This window comes from Macrobrachium nipponense, chromosome 7 (genome assembly GCF_015104395.2).
Source record: "Macrobrachium nipponense isolate FS-2020 chromosome 7, ASM1510439v2, whole genome shotgun sequence".
Classification (NCBI taxonomy): domain Eukaryota; kingdom Metazoa; phylum Arthropoda; class Malacostraca; order Decapoda; family Palaemonidae; genus Macrobrachium; species Macrobrachium nipponense.
The window spans coordinates 40,375,351-40,396,497 of NC_061109.1; the positions used below are offsets into that span (position 1 = coordinate 40,375,351).

A 21,147-nucleotide genomic window follows, 5' to 3' on the forward strand; every position below is an offset into this window, starting at 1 on the left:
CATTTTGATATATGAAACTCTAAAAAAAGGCTAATATGAAAAGGAGCAAATATTAGGATAATGCCATGTACGTATTTCGGAGACTTGCGGCCGCGAATCGGCGCGCGGAGTGAAGGTAAATATATTTTTCAAAAATTCACCATAAATCACAATATTGTTTTAGAGACTTCAAATTTGTTTCAAAATGAAGAAAAATGACAGAATATTACTAGGCCGTAAGAGTTTTAGCTTACAATTGCGTTTTTCAGCTATTTCGGTAGAGTCAAATTTGACCGAACGTGGTTTTTTTCTATTTATCGTGATTTATATGCAAATATTTCGAAAAAAGAGAAAAGCTACAACCTTCAATCATTTTTAGTTGTATTCTACATGAAATTACGCACATTTTCATATATAAAACTTTATGTAACAGCTAATTTTAAATGGTGCAAACATTTCGACAATCGCACAAAAAAATTCTGATTTTTTCGGAAGTTACCCCCCGCGCGAACGTAATGTTTTTTTTTTTTTCATAAATTCACCATAAATCGAAATATTGTGCTAGAGACTTCCAAGTCGTTGCAAAATGAAGTAAATGATTGAATATTACTAGAATATAAGAGTTTTAGCTTACAATTGCGTTTTTCGACCATTCCGGTAGAGTCAAAGTTGACCGAAAGTTGAAATTTTTGCACTTAACGTTATTTATATGAAAATATTTCAAAACTGATAAAAGCTACAACCATGGGTTGTTTTTTGTTGTGTTGTGCAGGAAATTGCGCACATTTCCATATATAAAACTTTATGTAACGGCAAATTTAAAAGGGTGTAAACATTAGGACATCGCACGAAAAAATTTATCGGAAGAGTTATCGCACGAACGTAAGGAAAAAGTTTTTTCATAAATTCACCATAAATCGAAATATTGTGCTAGAGACGTCCAATTTGTTCCAAAATGAAGGCAAATGATTGAATATTACTATAATGTAAGAGTTTTAGCTTACAATTGCGTTTCTCGACCATTTCTGTAGAGTCAAAGTTGACCGAAGGTTGAAATTTTTGCACTTATCGTTATTTATATGAAAATATTTCAAAACTGATAAAAGCTACAATCATGAGTATTTTTTAGTTGTATTGTGCATGAAATTGCGCACATTTTCATATATAATACTTCATGTAAAGGATAATTTAAAATGGTGCAATAATTATGTCAAAGTGACGAAATAATTTCCGAGATGTGTCACTGATACTTTTTAGTGCGATAAGAAAGAAATTCGCGCTTGCGCGCCTGCGTAGCGATTGTAAACAAAACAACGCCTTGATCCGTGAACTCCCAGCATCCCCCAAGGCGCGTGATACAAAAGTTTTCGGCTGGTAGGCCTATAAGTATTTTTTCGCGAATTTTTGTTTAAAAAACTTTTTGAGCCGACGTATGATACGTCCAATCGGCATACGGGAGACATTTTGACTCGACGTTTAATACGTCCAATCGGCGTAAGAGGGTTAAGACGTTCGACGAGATGACGATTAAGGAAGGCTACAGTTCTCAGCAAGTCTTCAACTGTGATGAGACTGGCATGTTTTGGAAAAAAATGCCTCATCGGATGTATCTACATCACAAAGGAAGAGAAGCTACCCAGGCATAAGCCTATGAAAGACAGGCTTACGCTCACACTTTGTTCAAACGCCAGTGGGGATTGCAAGATGAAGCCCCTACTTATGCATCATTCCGAGACTCCTCGAGCCTTCAAGGCCCACAAAGTGCTAAAGGAGAAGCTTCCAATTATGTGGAGGGCTAATGCGAAAGCCTGGGTAACGAGACTTTTGTTCACTGAGTGGGTAAATCTGTGTTTCGGCCCAACAGTGAAGAAATTCTTGGAAGAGAAGCGCCTCCCTCTGAAATGTCTGCTGTTGTTGGACAATGCCTCTGCTCACCCTCTGGCTTCGAGGAAGATATCCTAGCGGAGTATTCTTTCATCAAGGTTCTTTATCTTCTGCCTAACACCACCCCTCTCCTCCAGCCCATGGACCAGCAAGTGATATCGAACTTCAAGAAGCTGTATACGAAACATCTTTTCAAGAGATGTTTCGACATCACCGATACCACAAACCTCATCTTGCGTGAATTTTGGAAGGAGCATTTCGATATTGTAATATGCATCTGAATCATTGATCAAGCTTTGGAGGAGGTTTCGAGGCGAACCTTAAATTCTTTGTAGAGGAAACTCTGGCCTGATGCCATATCTGCCAGAGACTTCGAGGGATTCGACATGGGCGAAGCTGGTGCAGATTCAGAAACAGTTGACGATCCTGAAACTGTTTCGCAACCAGATCTTGACGAGATCGTTGCACTCTGCAAGTCCATGGGGCTGGTCATTGACGAGGACGACATCAATGACCTTCTCGAGGAGCACCAAGAGGAGCTTACGACGGATGACCTGAAGGAGTTGGAGGCCATGCAACATAACGTCGTTCAAGAAGAGTTCTTTAGCAGCAGCGAGGAGGAGGACGACGACCCTATGACAACAGCAGAAATTAAGGATGCTCTAGCTGCTTTTCATAAGGTGCAATCATTTGTAGAAAAGACACCCCAAAAAGGCTTACACAGGTCGTATGCTTGCGCAGTTCGATGACGTTTGCCTGAGTCGCTTCAGGAACATTGTCAAAAGCAGGCAGAAGCAATCTTCCTTGGATAGTTATTTTTTAAAGAGGCCTTTAGTAGGAGTAAGCAAAAAGGAAGATCCAATTGATACTACAAAAAAACAAAGTTGAAAGTGGTGAAGAAATAAAAAAAAAATAAAAAAGTATAAAAAAGTAAAAAAAATGTAAAAATGAAAAAAAGACAAAAAAAAAAAAAAATTTAAGTTTTTTGTAAAGTTAAGTGTTACAGTTTTGTTAATGTGTTTCGTAAAGTTTAGTTTATGTTTCCTGACATTTTTTAATGTGTTTCGTAAAGTTAAGTGCACAAACTATAAGAAGTTTTCTGCCGTTTTGTCCTCCTCTGTCGCCACTTTCGGAGATAGCCTCACTCAAAAGGTAAGTGTCCACATTTTACTACATACGTACAGGAAGATCCAAGTGATATTACGAAAAAAACAAAGTTGAAAGTGGTAAAGAAATTGAAATTTTGAAAATATATATATATATATATATATATATATACATATATATATATACTATATATATATAAAGTTAAAAAAAATGTAAAAATCAAAAAAGGAAAAAAAAAGGAAATTTAATTTCAAGTTTTTTGTAAAGTTAAGTATTAAGGTCAAGCCTCACTCGAAAGGTAAGGTTCCACATTTTACTACATACGTACGTATATACGTACAGTATTTCTTGTATACCATGTACACTAATACACTTTATTTACAGGTACTATGTAGTACATGTTAGTAGTAGGTATAAAGTTAGCTATTGAATGGTCCAAATTGTTGTAGTATTTCATTGTTTATTGGTCAATTTAGCTTTATTATAAAATTTACTGGGGTGTTTTTGTAGGGCTTGGAACGAATTAGGCAATTTACAAGTAAAATGCGGTTCAAGATACGAAAAGCTCAGGTTACGAAGGCCGCCTCAGAACGGATTATAATTTCATATCCTGAGGTACCACTGTACATAAAAGATAATAACTATTTTAAAATGTAATGAGCAAATTTATCAATGCGCCATGTATTATAGTTTAACTTCAGTACAATATGTAATGTTTAATTAAAGTTAGGAACATGGGCTTAATATCTCATTAGCAGCTATAAGATGACTATTTTCATTTTTGCTTGGATATTATTTTCCAGTTGTGTTCTAGTAATAATAAATGCAAATAAAAGCAAATTAATATGAATGTACAAAGAAAACATTTATATGTTTAGCAGCGAGGTTGTAACGGGGTAAATATGAAATAGCTTTTGCACAACAAACCTTCATTCTTAACATTAGGATAAATCTCTCTACCTGTGACGTCACTTACTCCGCCTGCTGCTATGATGTCACAGCTGGCTACCACCATGACGTTGTCATTTGCGGTTGCCAATCCATCGGGTGTTTTCGTTCAGGCTATAAGGACAAACTGGACTCTTACTCGGGAGAGGTACAGTAGTACCCCTAAGATTGGAAACAGTGTAGGTCGCCATCTTCTTCTACATCCTCTTTGTCATCATCATTATCTTTATCTTTGTCTCCCCCTCCTCAGTCTTGAGTTAAATGATGGAGGATTGAGGACTTTGTCACTCTATCTTCTGGGAGCCTGATAGCTGTGTCGTCTTCTTCCTCTCATGGACATGTGTCACCCCTTCGCACGAGTGGATGTGGTTCTCTCTTGCGTTCGTATTCCTGTGGAGGATGATCATTGCCCTTCAACATCTTGTAAGTCTTCAGTCATCCATACTTTGTCTCCTCAACCCATACAAGTTCAGTGGAAAGATGACAAGGCTCCGGTCATGAAGTTAAAGGTGATGGACTCCCAAGTTGAAATCCAGTTGCTCAGAGGCCTCCAGGATGTTCTCAATTCTGATAGTCAAGTCGTGCATGTGTTACGTCCGTGCACTTCTTACTTATCAGATCTTGCCAAATGGTTACGTTCGTGGACATGTTATGGGTCGCGGCCATGAAGTGGGTGACAGACTTTTCCTACTCTCTGACGTACTTGTAGAACTTTTTGTGGTGCTGAGAGTGACCATCTTTCTCCAGTTCCCAAGAGACCAAGACATTCCTTGACTTGTTCTCCTAGGAGAGCCTATGCGTTCTTCTTTCCAAGTTGGTGGTCATGACTCGTGGAGGTGGAGGGATTGTGCTTCTGCTTCTCTTTCCCCTGAAGGGGATCATGTATATTGTTCGTCTTCACATGACACATATATGACTTCTCAGACAGAAACTGGTGCATGGCCGCATTCCTACGTTTATGGACGTGATTCATCTAGGGAAAGGGATGTTTATAAGGACATGACTTTGAAATTCATACCATTTAGTGACTTGGGACATCTTCAAACTGCATATGATTTTCTCCTCTGACCTTCGGTTTTGTGACGCCTGGGCGATTTATCCCGAAAAAAACTATTTTTCAAATTCTATCTCCTCCCTTGATACTTAATATAATATTAAGACCTGGGATTACTACCATATATAGACCTGATGTAGACCTCCAATCAATTGAAGAGTTTTTTTTTCTAAGAGTCATTTTTTTGCTACATATGAATTTTTTCATTATGATAAAAAAATAAACCCTATAAATCAGGGAAAAAAATTGAAAAAAGGGCTTCATTTGATTGTTCTGTAATGTCTTTCCAAGTTATATATCAAATTTCAATGTTATAGCTTTAAAACTAAGGGAGAAGATAGAACTTGAAGGTTAGTAACTATAGTTTTGAGATAAGGGCATTAAAGATTTTCTTTGTATTGTTACAAAGACAATGTTAATAAATCATTTTATTTATAATAATTTAATCATAAATGAAGATCCTTTTGCTCATAGATCATAGCCTGGGGCACTGCATCCGGCGAGACAGGGCACTCCTTCCTACGCATCTCTCTCTCAGCGTCTCAGTGGCGTGGTTGGTATGTTGTTGGTGTTCCACCTCGGTGGTCGCGAGTTCCATTCTTGGCCATTCCATTGAGGAGTGAAAGATGTGTATTTCTAGTGATAGAAGTTCACTCTCGACGTGGTTTGGAAGTCACGTAAAGCCGTTGGTCCCGTTGCTGAATAACTACTGGTTCCATGCAACGTAAAAACACCATACAAGCAAGCAAGTAAGCAAGCAAGTTTCTCTCTCCAGCGAATGTCAAAGGTGAAACTCGAATGTGTACCCTCTATCATGTTTGTGCTCGTACTGAAGGGTGGTAAGCTGAGGAGCTTCCCTCCTGCAACTAATGGAATCTCTACAGATGCCATTGCTCACAATTTGTTTGACAATAATTATCAAAATTTACGATAGCAGAGGAAATGTTGCATTTTCTTGTATGGATCAGAGTTTTTGACTTATTGAGTTAAGTTTACTAATTACCCTGTAACTACGAATGTAAGAGGAATTTTTACAAAATATTTTGTATACGCATTCTCCGTTGCCATACGATGCTCCTTGAATTTTAGTATGACTATGTGTTATTCGCTCTATACCTCCATATATAGGGGTACCGGCTGGCCCCCTTAAGTTCTGGGGACATAGTGGACAGGTTATACCACCAATGAGGAAGACCCACGTAAAATCTCTTCGCTACGTGGTTCAGCAGAAAGCCAGAGGTCTACTGTTTGGTGGTCCCAGATCTGTTTGCTGTGGCAGAGGATGCCCTTCAGCATCCTTGGGACAACCTAGAAGTTTATGCCTTCCCTCTGTTCTGCCTGATCCGGCTTATCCTAAACAGACAGATGGGTACCAAGAATCTCAGGATGACCCTAGTAGCTCCTTTGTGGCCCCAAGTGGAGTAGTTCCCGAATCTTATATCTCTTCTCTCAGCCATGCCAAGAGAGATTCTCCCTTAGCACAACCTTCTCTTTCAACCACTTGTATCGATAGGGTCCCTAGCTCTTCACAGCTGAAGACTGTCCAGTATCTTATGAGTGAGAGGTTTTTCTCATGGGGCAGCAACTCAGATGTACAGCTACCTCAGGAGATCTTCATCAGCTGTGCTCTACCAGGGCAACTGGGCCATCTACTGTGCTTAGTGTCATCAAAGGGGTTTCTCTCCACTCGGAACTTGTTCCCCTGATAGTAGACTTTCTAATCTTTCTCAGAACAGAGAAACATCTTTCTGTTTTTCCTGTCAAGGGCTACAGGGCTGCCTTAGGATTAATTCTTTGTCTGAAAGACATGGACATAACTTCATCCAGGGAAATCTCTATATTGTTCAAAAGCTATGAGCAGTCTTCTTCACCTAGGGAGCTCCATTCAAGCCTGTGCGTCAATCATCAAACAGGTAACTGACTTTGAAGAGAGTTTTCCTTCTGGCTTAGGCTTCCTCAAAGAGTTGGAGAGCTCTTCGGTCTAGATTATCGGGGTCCGTAGCTTTTGAATTTGTCCTGGAATTTGTAGTTAAGGCTCAAAATCGTTCACAGTGACTGATTTGCTCCATTTTCCATCCCTTCCCTTAAGGAATTTGTTAACAACAATCCTCAAGAGTTAATGCTTTGTTTATCAGGTCAGTGTGTTGTTATCTAAAAGAGACTCACCACCTAAGACCTAGGTGTTGTAGGCTTTTTGTTAGCATGGGCCAAGCCTAGAAAGAAGTGTCCAAGAATACCATTTCATTTTGGCTACATGAGGTGATTAGGAAAGCCTATGCCTCATTGTCAAGTTGTCACTAATACTGGGCATGCAAGAACACATGACATCAGAGCAATAAGTTCCTTCCTGGCATTTAAGAACTTATCTGTTCATATAATTTTGAATGCTGGTTCCTGGCTTTGTCAAACCACCTTCACTTTCTGCTACCTAAAGGATATTGCCCACAGGTCCCTAGACACTTTCTTTAGGTCCAGTGGTGGGTGCTCAACACATCATATGCTGGAACTGGCTTGATGCAGGTGAGTTTGGCAGCCATACTGTTACAGCACTTTTTATGTTAAAAGGCAAAATAGAAAACTGCCTCTCAGTAGCTTCTACTCCTCTCTCCAGCAAGGGGAGTGAGAGTGGCTGACATGGTTTATTGCTTGAACAGATATAATAGTTCTTTTTGCCTTCCCTATATGCAATAATCTGGACTGTTACATTGTGTTTGAGGTGTCTGGAGGTAAAGGGGCGACATCGCCAAAATCAACGATTTTGAGTTAGTCCTAGAAAATTATACGTAGAGAAATCCATTTTCTATGATTTCCACATACTGGCCAAGCAATATCAACTCTTAAAGCCATTGAACAAAGGGGGTGGTAGTCCACAGGTTTTCATGTGTATTTCTTGGTTTCATGTTCTCCCTCTGGGAAGTAAAGGGCGAACATGGCCATGGTGCGTGAGCCAGTGATCAGCTCTCTTTCATCCAGCCATGTTTATAGTTTTGCACTCGACCAACCACAGCCCGCATAGTGCACCAGCACGGTACGTAGTATTAAACGACTGACACCCGCGTGGAGGAACAAAGTGATTTCTCTTTTATTTTTGCCAATATTTTAGTGGTTTTACATCATGAAAATGTCATCTAGTGATAGTGATAGTGAAGTGGAGTACGAAGTTCCTAAGATTACAAGGATGTAAGTATTTGTAGTAATTATTTGACAATAATCTATGAACCATTTACATTGGGAACAGAGGGAAGAACTGTAAATGTGTGGTATGATAAAGTTGCCAATCGATAAAAAACTCATAAAAAATTTATTTTTGGGTTTCCAATGAAATGGCTCACAGTGTATTTATGGTGAACAAAGAAGTTTTTAAAAATGTAAAAATAAAATGAGTTTTCCTATTTTCATAACTTTTGCATACAGGGGTATGCAAATTTTGATGAGTTATGATTTTTTTTCCAACAACATTATTGTTTTTTCGTTTTTTCTTATATGGCTAAGCAAGACGAGTAAAAAGGGATTTTGACGAAGGAAAAATCTATTTCTGGGTGATTGGCTCGTGTCGCCCTATGAAAGGATCCTTAATATCATTCTTTCTAGGTAAAATTAATCTAAAATTACCAGAGAAAAACAAAATTAAGAAAATGTCAGTAAAACTGACTCGCTCACTCTTAAAAAGAAGTGTCGGTATGGCAATAGGGGCGAGTGGGAACACTACCACGAGACATTCACCAATTAGACCTTCCAATCAGAATCCCCACAAGAGAGAGCTGATACCAACGGGCGATGCGGCCGCTACTACTACTACTAGAGGACGCCACGGACAGCAGCGCCCCTAGCGGTCATCCTTAATCTAAGAACATCTTGTCCTGCGGGGGGGGGCAATCAATACAGGGTGGGTTTCATAGGGCGACACGAGCCAATCACCCAGAAATAAGATTTTTTTCCTTCGTCAAAATCCCTTTTCTGGGCTCAGCTCGTGTCGGCCTATGAAAGAGTACCAGAGAAACAGACAAGATGGGGAAAAAAGGACAAATGAAAATCAGTTGTAAAATGAAGGATATAATATAAGTAATCAGTTATTACAGCATATAAACTAAGTACTTAAGGCTAACTTATTTTAAACAATGACATAAAAGAAAGTTAGTAATGTAAAGTACTTAAAATTACAGTAAACATAGTAAATTACAATAATGCAGTGTAATTTTAACAAAATGGATTTACTTAGATAACTTATTTACAAAATATACAAACACATTGTGTCCTACCCTAGCAAAAAAAAAAAATAAGGGTAGGTACACTGAAGTACATTATCAGTACATAGTGTGGATGTCCCTAGCAAAAAAAATAAGGGACAATCCACTAATATGATCTCAGCGGCTAAGGCTAGAATATCCGAGTAGCATGGCGATAGGGTGAGGCATGTTGGATGAGGTAGGTAGAGAGGAGACCTGGATCTATACTACGACTACTATACAGTATCAGGAGAAACAATGTTTCCCGCTGCTACTGCAGAAAATTTTAAAGATTCCAAGGACTTTAGATAATGACGTTTAAAGACTGTCGGAGATTTCCATCCAGTATACTTTTTAAGATCCTCAAAGTTCATATGTTGAAAGTAATTAATTGAGGTGGCTACTCCCCTGATGTCATGTGCTTTTGGAAATGAATCAGGATTGGCTTGTTTAATGAAGTAAAGGATTTGTTGTCTAATACCTTTTACTGATAAAGTACCACCTTTTCTCTCATGAAGAGAGAACCTGAGGATCTTGAGGATGTACGAGATAGAAAGGCTCTTAAAGTTGATACTGGGCAGAGAGAAGGGTCTTGCGGAAGTGGGATGACTTTCCAAGGGGCCCACCTTGCAAGAGGATCCTCATTTTTAGCCAAAAAACTACGATCCGGAGCAAGCAGAACTTCTCCTGAGGGGAGGAATTCCACATGACCCGCATCTCTGGATAGAGCCGACAGTTCTGAAATTCTAGCTCCTGAAGCTAGGCTTAATAAGAATAATGTCTTTCTAAGAAGCATTATGAATGTACAAGACGAGTTGTCAGTATCTGATGCTAGTTTGTGGACATCATTTAAGAACCATGAAACTGCAAGTAGGCCTTTGAAGAAGGTCTAAGTCTAGCACAGGCTTTAGGGATAGACGTGAAATAAGATTCAGTCAGATCTATCTGGAAACCTAACTGAAAGATCTTCTTCAAAGCCGATTTATGAGTAGTAATAGTGCTAGCTGCTAACCTTTTTCAAACAAGGATCTGAAAAAGGATATAGCTAAATTAACTGTCATGGTTGTAGTGTTTGATTCTTTCAGGAAGGATGCTAATTTTTTAACAGCTGAGTCATATTGTCTAATAGTTGACTCTCTCTTATCTGATTCTAGGAAGAGGATGTTTTGTGGATCAATGTTAGCATCTTTATTAGCCGCAAACTTCATGAAGTCCATAAAGTTAGGGTCTGAAGAATTCCTGAGGAAGCGAACACAGTCCTCATTTGTACTGATTGTGACAGCTTGGGATTGGGAATCCGTTGAGGTCGGAGACCCAATTCCAGAAGCAGAGGATACCAGTTGCTCTTGGGCCAGTCCGGAGCAATCAGAGCTACTATTCCCTTGAAAGTCCTCAGCTTGCTCAAGACTTTCAAGAGGAGATTCACTGGAGGAAAAGCATAAATTTTTCTCCATTGATCCCAATCTAACGACAGGGCGTCCGTGCATAAGCCAGAGGGTCCAGGTTGGGGGCCACATAGCAAGGGAGCTTGTGGTTCGCTTGTGAGGCGAAGAGATCTACTTGGAGACCTGGGACTCTCCGGCATATCCACCGGAATGACCCGTCGTCTAGGGACCATTCTGATTCCAGAGGGACTGACCGGGACAAAGCGTCTGCTATCACATTTCTTACCCCCGCCAGGTGAGTGGCGGACAGATGCCATTTGTGTTTGTTTGCTAGGGCAAAGATGGCTATCATGACATGGTTCACATGCTTGGATTTGGACCCTCCTCTGTTGATGCAATGAACTACCACTGCACTGTCCAAAACTAGTCTTAGATGAGACTTTTTCGGGGGAAGCAGTCTCTTCAAGGTAAGAAATACTGCCATTGCTTCCAGAACGTTTATGTGGAGCTGGCGTAGTTGAACTGACCAAGTCCCCTGAACCTGTTTGAACTGAGAATATCCCCCCCACCCGGACAGGGAGGCATCCGTGTGAATGGTTAACACTGGAAGGGGATATTGAAGGGGTACCCGCTTGGCTAAGTTCTTTACTTTTGACCATGGACGGAGTTGATTGCGAAGGATCTGTGGAATTACTGACAACTTGTCTCGAGATTTGGCGTTTGCTCTCGATCGCCAAACTCGATTTATATCTTTTAGCCTTGCTTTCAGGAGGATATCTGTCACTGAAGCAAACTGAAGGGACCCTAGGATTCTTTCCTGGCTTCTCCTTGATGTTTGCTTGCATTGAGAAAATGTCTGACAGACTTTGCTATTTCTTTCCGTTTGGCCACTGGAATTGACAGATTGTGGGAAGACAAATCCCATTGGATTCCTAGCCACTGAAAACGAGACTCCGGAGTAAGTCTGGATTTCGTTTTGTTTATCTGGAACCCCAGATGTTCCAGAAAGTGAACTACCTTTTTGGTGGCTTTGAGGCATTCCTCGACTGTTGGTGCCCAGATCAACCAATCGTCGAGGTATGCTGCTATCATTATTCCCTGAGCTCTCAATTGCTGCACAACTACTTCTGCTATTTTCGTGAATACCCTGGGGGCTACATTCAGACCGAAGGGCATCACTTTGAATGAGAATGTCTGGTTTCCTAGCCTGAATCCTAGGAATGGGCGGAAGTGTCTGGCTATAGGGATATGATAGTATGCGTCTGTAAGATCGATGGAGCATGTGACGGCTCCACGAGGAAGTAAGGTCCTTACTTGCGAGAGGGTAAGCATCTTGAACTTGTCGCAACGAATGAAAGAGTTTAGCCTTGACAAGTCTAAGATTACCCTTCTTTTTGTTGAGCCTTTCTTTGGCACGCTGAATAAGCGACCTTGAAATTTAGATACTTGACTCTCGCAATAGCTCCTTTCTGAAGGAGTTCCTCCGCATAATCTGTCAATTCCTTTGATGGTACTTGGCGGAATGATTTGATTGGAGGGGGATCTTTGATCCAACTCCAACCCAATCCCTTGGACACTATGCTCTGTGCCCAATTGCTGAACCCCCACCTGTGACGGAAGAGGAACAGCCTCCCTCCTACCTGGGGAGCCTCATTGTTGATGGGCGGGTTGAACACCACGCCCTCCTCTGAACTGCTTACTCCTTGTCGCCCTCCCTGCGCCACGCTGGCGAAAGTAGCCTCTCGCCCTACCTCTCGATTGTCTATTAAAGGGAGGGTAGGCCTGACCTTCATACATAGGGTTGAAGGCCGGCGAGAGTGCGTAGGAGGTCGAAGGTTGTGACTGAGGAGACAGCAGGAGGATGGGCTGGTTCTGCTTTGATGTAGAAGGTTGTCCCTGTTGGGTAACCGGGACGGCCTGAACGAATTGCTGCTGTTGCTGGTGTTTCTGGTAAGGCTGGAACCTTTTACCAGACTTCTTTGGTTTCTTACCAGCAGTGGGGACGGATTCTTGCTTCCTCTTAGATGAGATACCCCACCTAGCTCTAAGGCTCTGGTTGAGCCTAGCAGCCTCGTGGTGTACCTCATTTACAGCGGACTCTGGGAAGAGATCCGCTCCCCACATGCTGGAAGCCAGGAGTCTATTAGGTTCGTGCCTAATAGTGCACTCCTGCAGAACGTGCTTTCGGCAATTCCTCCTAGCTTGGAAGAAGTCGAAAGCATCCGTCTGAACCGTCTGAAGCTGGGACTTGGCCAAAATCTTAAACAAAGGTTCCGTGCCATACGAGAGAGCAGCCATCTCTGTGATAATCAGAGAATTGAGGGACCTGCCAAACCTAGTTCGAGCGTCGAACTCTGCCTGAATCAAGGAATCAGGCAGCCTTGGGAGCTTTTCGCCGAACTGGTCCATGGGACAGTCCGGTTTGAGCTTACCAAGCATGAACGTGGCTGGCAAGTTCTCCCACAATTCTCCGAAAGCTGGGAAGAGCGGAGAAGTAGACTCTGCTTCCCTTAGCTGTGGCATGGGCTCATCCTTGAGGACTGCCTGAAGAGTCGTTTCTACTATTTTTGTAGCGAACGGAAGAGAAGCCTCCTCCTCCGTCGCAAAAATAGTGAAAGGACTCTTGAAAGCCTGGCTTGGTGTTGGTACACTCCCAGTCCTCAAGGCAGTGAACCCATTCGCGTTGAGCATGATCTCTACTGTAGAGAACGTTCTCCCTGGAGATCTTGTCCTCCCTAGTAAGCGCCGCTACGGTCAGCCTAGCATAGCCAATGAAAGGCTGCGTCAATCCCGGAGGATAAAACTCGAAGTCCTCAATCCTTCGAGTTCCACACTCCGGGATAGAGATCATACCATCCTTAAACGGAGCGTAAGCGGCCACTCTCCATGGGTTCTCCATGGAGAAAGCTGGTAGTGACTCATATGGTGGAAGCTGGAAAATACCAGCACTTGTTACTGGGGAGACTGGAAGAGGGACCTGAGAGAGCCCAGCTACTCGGTCCTCATTCTCTCTAACTCTGTTAGAGAGATCTTGGATGGACTGGCCCGACTGAGACAGAGTGCTCGACAGTTGTGCGAACATCTGCTCGAACTTTGTTCCTAGGGCGGAGACTTGAGAGCCAACCATCTCACCCACCTGTTGCATCACCACTGCTGAGAAAGCAGTGGGATCAAAGGTGCTAGGTCCCGCTACTCCAACCGGCGTTACCGGAGTGGATGCGGTGGAGGCCGGAGAAGGCATTGGCTCGGCGGGAGCGCGAGCCTTCTCCTTAGAAGACTTGCTTCTAGAGCTCTTTGAGTATGAAGAGCTCGGCTTGGCCTTCACCGCGTCAGCATAGGAAGTCGAAGACTTCTTAGCTGAAGAAGACGACGACGACTTTTTAGAAGTCGTCTTAACCAGGGTCTTCGGTTCTCTCTGTCCCTTCACCTTTGGGGGTACAGAGAGAGCGGGAGAGCGGGTAGGGATCTCAGATCCCACAAAAGCCTGGAAAGAAGCAGTAGAAGAAGGGACAGGAGAAGATCCAGGAGCGCCCAAGGAAAGACCTTGGGCACCCGACACACCTACCTCAACCAACAAATCCTCAGCACCTACCGCCATAGGCTCAATATTAAGGTCCAAGGTTGCGACGTCCGGGACCGACTCTTGCGTGGCCACGACCCCCGAAAGACTGCTGCATCTCCTGCTGGATGGAGGCTATGAGAGGGGCTGCGGATATGGGTCCAACATACCCTGTTGACTTGCCACCGGGGAAGATCTGAACGGCCAGCTTCTTGTCTAAAATGTAAGGCTGGCCTTTGGCGGCGTTCTTCCCGAAGCCGCCCACCCACGCTTTCAGGGTTGCTAGAGCGACCTCCCTCACGCCAGCAGCCTGAAAGAGAAGGCGAAATGAGCTTCTAATGGCGGGACGGGGTTAACAAGCTTATGTCTAAGAGTTGTTAGTAAAACGATAAAAAAGTCTATAATCGACTTACCCCCTCCACCAGCTGACTGGCCAGGTCGTAACAGATGGCGCAGGCTTCCGGGTGCCAGACGATCATATCGTTGTAAGGCGTGGCACATGGAGCGTGAGACCTGCACTCATCGTGGGCGCAGGGGTCGTACAACGTCGTGTTGCATCCAAGGACCTGACAGTTGGTAGCCTGTAAGTGGAAAGATACATAAGTATCAGGAGAACACTTACAGCCTAACAGTTGCTCCGCTGGTGCCGGAGCGAGAAAGTTAGATTAAACCAGAGCCCCGCCATAATACGTGTGGTAGTAATATGGTTGGTTGTCCAAGGCTACGCCGGAGACAAGAGATAGAATCCAACCAGGTGTGGTGGTGAAATGAAACCACGACGGATAACGGCGGAGATGGTAAACATATAAAATAAATAAAATTATAGAAATCATCGTAAAACTAGGGTATATCCTTAAAAATAACAATAATTATCAAACCTTTCCCCTCCCGTCTACTAGAAGAGTGCCCGGTAAGAAGCAAGCTCCCTTCCGGTAGCGGGGGAGAAAGGTAAGGATATAGTAGGCAAGCAATCGACCACTAGTAATGACCACCCCGCCCGCTGGCGGAGCCAGTAATCTATAACCAAAGGTGCCCCGGCTGCGGCGGAAGGCTCCGTTCGTTACAGAGAGGGAAGGTGGCTGAGCAACTGGGGAGGGGGGGGGAGGGTTCTCGGCGTAACACGGCGGGAGAGAGAGAGGGGGGGGGTGGCCTACTCCTCCCCGTCCCAACAACTACCCGCTCGGTGACTCGGTACCCGATGAGTGGTCGCCCTATACCCCCGTAGGTGGGAACCCCTGGCCTCCTCAGAGAGGGAGGGAGGAAGGCAACTGAGGTTGTCATGGCAACCAAGGGGTCCCCCAGATCCCTCCCTATACCTGGGAGGGAGGGAAGGGGAAGGGTAAGGTGCGAAGGAACACGTGACCGCAAGTGGCCTAAGTAGCGATAGCAACACAACCGTGAAAGGGCCACGTGAACCAGACTATACCAACACATGGGACATGCACCTAGGCTAGCCTAACACCCTAAATAGAACTAAAATTACGTCGTAAAGATGGAAAAGACACTTTTAGTAGAAGAAAAAGAAGCCCAGGAGGAGACAAACTGTTCCGAGGAACAGAAGCCTACTCGGAGCCAGCGATAGCCGATGAAGAGCAAGAGCCGGGATGCTGGGCTAGAACACAGAATAGCCCTAAATACCAAACTAAGAGAAATGGTAAAAGGGCTAACCTAGCTAAAAGGCGATGTAAAAAACGATGAACGTGAAATAGTAAGCCCATAAGTATAAGAAGTCCCAGTATGGAAGACCGGGAATTCTTAACGAGGCAGCATGGCGCCGCCACGAGTCGACCGGGAAACCGTATATGACCTATTAGAAGGAAAATACTGGTTCCTGGAAGACTAAAATACAGTAAAACACTACTTATGAGGCACTTAACTTAGCCGTTGCGATGGCAGCACGTTCCATGACGGATGATGAGATAAATCCCGAGAAAAGAGCACAAGCAAGAAAATGCGTACGAACGCTGGCGCTAATAATTAAGGATGACCGCTAGGGGCGCTGCTGTCCGTGGCGTCCTCTAGTAGTAGTAGTAGCGGCCGCATCGCCCGTTGGTATCAGCTCTCTCTTGTGGGGATTCTGATTGGAAGGTCTAATTGGTGAATGTCTCGTGGTAGTGTTCCCACTCGCCCCTATTGCCATACCGACACTTCTTTTTAAGAGTGAGCGAGTCAGTTTTACTGACATTTTCTTAATTTTGTTTTCTCTGGTAATTTTAGATTAATTTTACCTAGAAAGAATGATATTAAGGATCCTTTCATAGGCCGACACGAGCTGAGCCCAGAAATACTTATAAACATGGATGTAGTAAGTCAAGAGAAACGTCCGGTATCGATAGTTCAACTTTGAACGCATTTTACTCTAAATCAGGTTTTGGCGATGTCGCCCCTTTACCTCCGGACACCTCATTTACTTCCAGTGGACAACATATGTCTAATGTCTCGGAGGCTTAGGACCTCTTCCTGAGAATCCTCATATCTAAGAAGATTGATCAGGTGTGCCGAACCTCCAGTTGGTTCAAGATTCTCATACCTTCATCCAAGTGAGAGTCCATCCTAATGTTAAGACATAAGGTTTGTTCCACATATGGACAAATGGCAGAGTTTGAATTAATTTGTATATTTCATATCTAACAAACTTGAGGTCGTAGCATTCACTGTCCACGTCCAGCCACCCCTCTTATCTTATCCTGAGTTGGAAGAAAGACTAAACACATCACAGGGTTCAATAGTGGTCTCTTACCTACTTCAACCTCATCTACATATTAGATGTCAGATTCCACAGATTCCTTGCATATACAATTTTTTGTTGTATTTTACCAGTTTCCAGCTGGCATCAGAAGATTTATCCTTATGTTAAGAAATCAAGTTTGTTAGCGATGAAAAATACAAATCAGTGACAAATACCTGTGGCTTAGGTCAATTATTTTCTTATTTTAGTCCGAGATTTTAGATGCCTTTAACAAAATGTTCCTCAAATTTTCTTTTTAATATGATAGTAGCAATGCATAGAAGCATATTTACACTGGCATTTCAGTTCATTATTCTTATTGTGCACTTGCCTATTGCATAGAACTTCATAGAATTAATCATCATTAGTTTAACACAAACACCTTATTTCATGCCAAAAATAGTTAAACGCAAACATCTTATTTCAAGCCAAAAATAATATAAAAGTTAATTCGTTTCAGCTGTTGACCTGCTGGAGAAGATGTTGGAACTAGATAGTGAACGAAGAGTAACAGCAGCTCAGGCATTAGCTCATCCTTATCTTGCCCAGTATGCAGATCCATCAGATGAACCTGATAGCGAACCCTATGATCAAAGCTTCGAAGATATGGAACTACCCACAGAAAAGTGGAAAGGTGAGAGCATATATAAATCCAGTATCACAAGCATATTTTTTCTGAACTCATGGAATGTTTTCATAAGTTGACCTAAGTATATATTCCTCCTGTAATGTTGACAGATTTATTAGTCTATATTTGATGATCTGTATTGTAGTACAGTGCCCCCCACCCCCCGTATTCACTGGGGATGCGTACCAGACCCACCCGCAAATTGTTAGAATCTGCGAATAGTTGGAACCCCTATAAAAACGCTGAAAACAGCCCATTTTGTTAGTTAAAACTCAAGAAAAACCCACTAAAAATTTGTATACTTGGTTTTTTAATAGTTTTATCATAAACAGTGCATTTTATGATGAAAGTGATACAAAAATGAGGAAATTTTGCACATTTCTCAGAAAAATACTGCGAATAGGCAAAATTTCCACAAATAATGCAGGGAAATGTTCCGGGGAGAAATCCACGAATGTATGAGTCGCAAATCCGGAGAGCGCGAATACGGGGGGTCCACCGTAAACACAACACTGATGGTGATAACATGTCTGGAAAGCAGCATAACTACACATACTCATGATAATCTCCAGATAGCAAATTAGAATCTCATTTATGTAGATTTTAGATGACATAGCAGTAATTTTCTGCTTTTCTCCTATGTCATCTCAAGTACTGTTGAGATGACATAGCAGAATTCATCATAGCTTCAGTACTAATGCTGCTCCTGAAGTATATAGTGATTATCTTCCTAAAGTCTAATGTACACCAGACATTGAGGGTTTTGCAGAACCCAGCATTGTACAACAGGTACCTTCACCTCTCTGCAAAGGTTTGAAGGACATTGCATAGGCAGAAATGGAATCCATTTGAAGCTTGACCATGACTATCTTTCATGAGGAAGTACAGAGGTAAGCCCAACCCATAAGTCTTCTGCAGCAAGAGGCTACTCTCATGGACACCTGGCAAGGGAATGAAGAGAGAATACTACCATCTCCTCTTGAAAAGACAGCTTCACCCACAGGTTGGATACTGAGTGTGCCAAGTAGGTAATGGCCCTATTGATGACGCCAGCTCATATATGTTGATCTCTAGTCCAAGGGTGCAAATACCTTTCACAGCAGAGTTTGAGAGAGAGCTCATCCACAGGTTTAGCCATGACACTGGGCAACAGTACCATTGCTATGGATTCCAAAGCATTGAGAAGCCTCTGCATCCTCCAGGCATAAAACTTCCACTGGCTTGAAAAGTGACAGGGAAGTAAATTCCTCAACATACAGATGAGAGCATTCACTCCCTCTAAAATACCTCAAGCTGACTGGTACCAAGGCAACCTGACTAAAGGTTTTGCCTCCACTGCAGTGCCAAAGGTTAGCTTTATACTCAAAGTCATGGGCAAGGGGGATGCTGAAATCACACCTCTTGAGATTGTTGTGCTCACAAATGAGCAAAGTACACTACTGAAAATGCTGTTCCAACTCAGCCAGAAGGGGCTCTGGAGAGGAGGGTCCCTCAGGTCCCAAAGGATCCCAAGGCATCTGAGCTATCTCCTCTTCCATAGAAGAGGAGGGCACACCAGCCCTGCTTCCTTAATTTCTCTGGCTCCCATCCAGCACCAGACAAGTTTCTCAACAGAGAAGGCAGAGGGGAACCTGCAGGTTCACAGTCTGAACAGAATTTGGACCATGACAGCGACACCTCTGGCTTTGATAATAAGTTGCAACCGAGTGAGAAGGGCAAGAAGTTGCGCCACCTCTCTAGTTCCTTGTGCTTGCATGACAAAAGAGATTAACGGTGACCTCTCTTTGGTGCCTACTTACTATCTACAGGCATCACCACGTTGTAGCAGACAACTTGGTCACAGGAATTGTCAGAGCAGCAACAGCAGCAGACACATTGTTGATTGGTAGGTCATTTCTTCTAACTGCTAGCAAGTCCAAGAAAGCAACAAGTGAAGGACTACCTAGAATATACAAAATTGACTAAATTTTATAAACTCCCCTAGTGATCTGATGACATGTAGCGCATCAATAAATTTTTTCCCTAAGTGCACAGATGACGCGCCGGGCGCATCGTATGTTAAGTTATTTTTGGGAAAAATTCATGAAAAAAATGCATCAATCATAGAAAACGTAGTTGACGCCATTGGGTCGACAGATGATGAATCTCGAAGAAAATGCAAACCCGGCGCCACTAGCTTACTTAGCTACAATACAAAACGTCAACATAAGTAGGTCGGAAAATCTGAAAATTGAACTCCATAAAAAATTAGTATTTTTTTAATTAATTACAGCTCATTAGCAAACATTTATATCAAAATTATTGCTTCCACGTGAAAGATCAAACATTTCTGCACAATTTAGGTATAAAACAAACCCCAAACCTAATTATTATATGTATTTTTCATGATTATTTCCAAAAAAATACCTATGATTTTTCTTTAAAATTTCCCGTTCATCACATTGTTTTTATTATTTCTAAGCCTCATAAAGATGTACTGATTGCTTTAGAAAATAATTCAATCATTTGTCAACGTAATAACACTAACCAGAAGCATATATCAGTTATTTGTTCATACGCGAACAAACCTTCGGTCATAACAATAGTAGGATCATTTCTAGCGCCTAGCTGGATACGGTTAAAAAAAAACAGATGAAAGCAAGGAATCTTGTGATATCTGGCAATGCATGCGTAGATCGGGTGAAGGATGGTCAAAGATCATTCACCTATGATCGCGCAGAGAGTCGTGTTAACCTCTCTTGGCCTTTTCCAGGTTCATTGCCTGTTTCGCTTCTGTTTAGTGTGTGTGTGTTTGGCTGGTATTATGGCTTCTTCTGCTCCTTCTCGGCGTCAGCGTATGTGCCCCGGAGTTCCAGGTTTTCCGTGTTCTCGATTTTTTGGCTTTGGCAGCGACCGACCCTCACATCACGTGCAGTAGTTATCATTCTAATTTTTGTATTATTACAAATCCTTGCATGGAATGCCGGGCATGGCCTAAGGAGCAGTGGGGGTCGTTTTATGGCAAGAGAGAACATCAGAGGGTTTCGACTCTTCCTACTTGGGAAGGTTTTGCACCTCTTCCCGATGTTTCGTCTCCTGCAGTAGTCAACCCTCATAGTAGCGTTGTCCCTGCGTCTCCTTCCTTTTCTTCCACTGATTCGTCGATGGAAGTAGCGGGAGGTCGCCAGGGTAATGTTTGTAATGTAGCCCCCTCTTCCTCAGGAGTTTATTTGGTTCCCGAGAAGGGCGAGGCTTTTTCATCAATCTCTTCTCTTCCAGAGTCGGAGGCGTCCAAAATGGCAGGATTTGGAAGACACTCAGGCTAGGGGGTCCCCGTCCATGGAGGGGTTGCTAGCGCATTTTGTGGAGGCTCACACCCCCACTCCCCAGTCTGGCCAGGCCATCCCCCCTCCTCCCGGCCTTGTCTTCATGGGTAGCAGCAGTCGGCCATCTTGTATTGCTCCGCCAGTCTCTGCTGCTGCTTTGAGTCGGAGTGACACACATCAGTCTGAGGTCATATGCCAGGCAGTGCTTCAGAGGTTGGACTCTGTATTGGATGTGAAGTTGGCTGCCTTATCGGTTGGGAGGACTGGTAGGAAACTGTTGCTTCGTCCCCGCCTCCTGAGAAGAAACTAGTGCCATCTTCCTCTCTCTTCCCCCTCTATGCCCC

At 43.0% G+C, this 21,147-nt stretch overlaps 1 protein-coding gene across 1 annotated transcript in view; it reads left to right on the forward strand.

Annotated features, from left to right (window-relative positions):
- The window catches only part of LOC135217580 (mitogen-activated protein kinase 14-like), a 230,324-nt gene that overhangs the window by 200,374 nt on the left and 8,803 nt on the right, over positions 1-21,147 (forward strand). Inside the window, exon 7 of the mRNA XM_064253546.1 lies at positions 17,331-17,504. Coding sequence (XP_064109616.1) covers positions 17,331-17,504 — 174 coding nt within the window. The remainder of the gene's footprint in view (positions 1-17,330; positions 17,505-21,147) is intronic.